Below are 4,394 nucleotides of genomic sequence, written 5' to 3' on the forward strand. Positions count from 1 at the left end.
TCAAACTTATATTTCGTCTAATCAGTATTTTATATGGCTTCATCCTCCTCCTTCAATTTCTGCAACCTTTCGGCCCAATATTTCTCTTTTAAAAGAAAATGAGTGGATACAGATGTTTCTAAAATAACAAATCTTGATTATATTTGAACCACTTTAAAGTGTTTTTAATGGTGTTTTTACAGGAAAAATCTGAAAATAACGAAGTAAAACCAGCATAAGATTGAACTTAAAGTATATTTTGTTAGTATAGATCGTAGGTTGCGAAGAGTACATACAAGTTCACTCTTTTTAGGCTTTCAAAACAGTGAAAATCAAAGTTTTAGTTTCGAAACTTATTGAGCTTTTTTCCACAGGAGCTCAATCTTGGCAAATCATTAAATTTTATACAAAACAATCAACAAATACATACTTTTATACCCTAGGGAACTTGCCACGACCAGAATTGTTATAGAATTCAACCAATGAAATTTTTTTTGGACATTTCTGCGATCTACACTTTGTTCTTAGCTTATTAAAAATTAAACATGTTGGTATGAGACTTGACTTTCCTGAGGACCCTTAACCGTATTTGCAGATCATGTACTTCACTTTAATGCTTGATATGAACATTGTGAACATTTTTGACAGAGCTTGCATCCTTTTCATCACTCAAACACAATAATTCTTTGAATAAACAATGGTTTTGTCAGCTATCATATTGATAATGACGGATTTTTAAGGAAACTGTGCTAATTTTATTTTCTTTTTCTCTGACATCGTAAATACTCCAAAAAACGCGAAAACTAAAAATAAAAATGTTCAGTAGTATTTTTCATAGGCAGCAAAATGCTGTCAAAGGTTTGAATGTCCGATAACTAGTGAATGAGCTATCAGCAAAAGAAAGTGTTCAATTTCTAAACGAACTCAGCTTTATGTAGGGGAGATGAGGGCATAACGAGCACCCGAGGCATAATGAGAACTACGCTTTTCTACGAAAGTGCGTATTTTCTTAAATAAATTTTCATGAGGATTTGTTTCGTACTTCCTATAGTATTAATTTTTCACAAAAAAGGAATCTCCTTATCATCTTTACAGAGATATTTAAAAAAAACTAGCTTGGTTCTCAAGTTACGAAAATATAATAATTTAAGAGCACCACACAATAAGCTCTTATGATCTTAAAATAATCTTGATCTATAATGTACGCACTGCAACATGATGTACACATTGTTTCTCAATTGTTACCATCATAATATTTTTGATTTGTCACTTTTATCAATTTTAAAACACGTTTTTACTTAAATTTGTTGACTAGGGGCATATAGAGCACCATATTATCGAGGCATAATGAGCATTTTCTGCCGTAGAATCTAGCAGCGAATTAAAATTGATTTATAGCGCCACACCTTAACTAGTTTTCATCCGACAATTTAGCCTATTGGTAAGGTGTCGGAGAGGTAATCAAAAGACTAGAGTTAGATTTCTGTTCGAGGTGATATTTTTCCATTCACAATTCATGATCGATTTTTTTTATTGTTACATTATACGGCTAGTAGCATCATCCTCCGAACAAAGCACTTAATGTATGAGCGTGCGTGAATTGTTTGTATTCTACAAACAGACCAAGATTATTTTGTTATTGCTTTGTTTGATGAATCTACGACTCACCTGACTTCATCGAATTGAATTCGCTGCTAGATTCCCCGGTAAAAACGCACATCTTGCTCTGATTAATGGTGCACATACTGCCTCAGGGGGGGTTCTCATTATGCCTCCACAGTGGCTGGTTTTCGGCTTTTGGCAAAATTTTTTAAAATGCATTTTTTAACATTTTCATCTAGTTTTTCACGTTTCAGCCCGTTAGGGAATAGGCTTTTCAAGTGTCTGAACACGAAACAATAATGTAACCTCCATATTATAGCTATTTTATATGGTTAAATAACCGTTTTCCTTAAGGTGGCCATTATGCCCCCATCTCCCCTATATGTTTTCTTTGTGAGTTTCCATTTATTTTTAAAGTTAAAGTGGTCGGATTTTTTTAAGTGTAATAAAATATCAAATACCGCAATGATTTTTTTATGAATGCTTGTGAACCTATTTTTATGAAAACCGCCTGCAAATTGTTTGAGTTGTGTCATGTTTAAATTGTTTTAAAAATGGAATTCTTCATTTTGACCATATGAACCTTTTTGGCATCTTAAACTTCCGGGTGATAAATTTCTCATCAGCCTTCAAGTTATGATATAACTAAGCTGACTGCACTTCTTTTATGTAATGAGAATTGCTTTTCGTTTTGAAAATCTTGCGTTTTTTTTTAAATATTCTTGAGAGCTTCTGATAGAATATCGATAAGATAAACAGAACAAAATTGAATTAACCGTTAAAAACTATTCAATTGCCCCCGATTTCCACACCACTTCCTCGATCCAATCGATGTAGCTTGCCACACGGGTGTAAACCGCAGGCGATTGCCCCGTTCCACAGAACGATCCGACGGACGTTACCCCAATTACGTGGAACACACAGGACTGCGAGGGATCTCTGACGGTCTGAACTGGCCCTCCGGAATCTCCCTGGCAAGTATCGCGCCCTCCTCGCTTGCTTCCGATACAAAGTTGCTGGGGCAGGATGCCCCGTCTGAAATTTCGAAGACCGTTGAATTGGTTCTCGCATTGGGATCGATCCAGGAAGTCCAATTTCACTTTGCGCAGTATGGGAGATATTTTGTCATCTGTGTTGAAGAGGAAAAACGATGAGAGATTAATTGCGAACTATGGTTCTAGGGCATAGGAATACTTACTTCCAAACTTGGTATGACCGAATCCGGAAGCAATAACCGAGTCCACGGTGATGGCCATTTCTGTCCACAGGCAGGCCGGCACTATCGTTTGCTCGAAGCTTACTACGGTGCTCAGTTTAATGAGTGCAATATCGTGATAGGAAGCTGCATTGATATAGTTTGGATGTTTTCGTATGAAATCGATTCCGTAATCGAACGACCCATCATCTCCGTCTGCGATTTCCAAAACTCCCAGCCGAACTACGACGGGTTTGGCGTATTTCATACAGTGTGCCGCAGTCAGTACAAAACGTTCGCTGATCAATGATCCACCGCATTGGAAATCATACCGATCCGTGGTCTTTGGACTTTCTTCCGTAATGTTATAACCCAAGAGGGCCTGGTGAGGAAATTCACCTTCTTCAGCTTCCTTTCCGCCTACGATCAATCCCACCGAATTGCTGCAGTTACTCGATTCCAGCCGATACGTGGGTGGATCCAGAGTCAGCGGAATGGCCAGCGAAATGGTTTTGGTTGCCTCATACCATTCCTTACATTCTATCAGTAGATGATTTAGAAGAAGAAATCGATTGATAACCACGTAATCAAAAGTATTCACATGTAAATATGACTTACTTGTTTCTGCGATTCGCTCGGCTGAAAATTTAAAGATTTCATGAAATTTTTCAAGTATCATATATCAATGTTACAATTACAAAACTGATTTTCTTAAGTTCATCTTGAACTTACTTTTCTCATGAAAATAGATCAGCAGCAAATAATCAAATGTTACCTTTAACAACAATTCCACTGATGGTGCACCAGAGCAATACTAAGCAGCATACGCTTGGCCGCAATGCCGTTGAGATAATGATCATCGTTGCGCGCTGACTGGCTGATGACAGATCAGCTACGAAGATCAGCAGCAAATTCTATAAACGAGGCTATGCGAGTGACTAGCAATCACGGACTGAGGAAAAGTTTGCTTTGCTATTAAGTGTAGCGCTAAGCTTAGTGAGTCATGAATAGAACGAATGTGACAATCGGAAAACCCGTTTCATTCAAGCAACTTTTAGATTAAACTATCAATTTCTTTGAAATCACTTAAATGTCACCAGCATTTGTTATACCGATCTCGTTCGTTTTTGGCAACATGCCCAAACATTTTGTGTTGCCAAAATCGAACGTTTTTTTTCTTATTGTTTTTTCTCTTATTTTTCAAAATAACTGTATTTGTTATCATCAGCAGCGTATAAAAATCGCTAAAAGTTGCCAAATCAACCGTTACAAATGTAATTAAAGTGTTTGGGGAACATTTGTCGATAGCCAGGAATTCTGGATCGGGGGGAAATCGAAAACTGGAAGCCGCTGAGACGACAATGAGATTTGCCGGTAGTTTCAAGCGAAACCCTAACCTCTCTCTCTCCGAGATGCCGCAAATAAGCTGGGTGTATCGTCTACAACCCTGCATCGAGCTTAAAACGAGCCAGACTATCGACTAACAAGAAGGTAGTGACTCCAAATCGCGATGATGAACAAACTACGACGGCCAAAGCGCGATCCCGAAGGCTGTTCACGACGATGCTGACGAAGTTTGACTGCGTTGTAATGGACGACGAAACCTACGTCAAAGCCT

General features: G+C 37.9%; 1 protein-coding gene across 1 annotated transcript; it reads right to left on the minus strand.

Annotated features, from left to right (window-relative positions):
* Positions 1-661: 661 nt before the first annotated feature.
* Positions 662-3,715, minus strand: LOC129745269 (serine protease snake-like). The gene is made up of 4 exons (XM_055738237.1): positions 3,552-3,715; positions 3,395-3,415; positions 2,780-3,316; positions 662-2,710 (listed from the first exon to the last, which is right to left on the minus strand). Exons 1-4 carry the CDS (start codon positions 3,634-3,636, stop codon positions 2,367-2,369), a joined length of 987 nt encoding a protein of 328 aa, XP_055594212.1. The 5' UTR covers positions 3,637-3,715; the 3' UTR covers positions 662-2,366.
* Positions 3,716-4,394: the final 679 nt, after the last annotated feature.

The sequence above is a fragment of the Uranotaenia lowii genome, chromosome 2 (assembly GCF_029784155.1).
Source record: "Uranotaenia lowii strain MFRU-FL chromosome 2, ASM2978415v1, whole genome shotgun sequence".
In the NCBI taxonomy this organism is placed as follows: Eukaryota; Metazoa; Arthropoda; class Insecta; order Diptera; family Culicidae; genus Uranotaenia; species Uranotaenia lowii.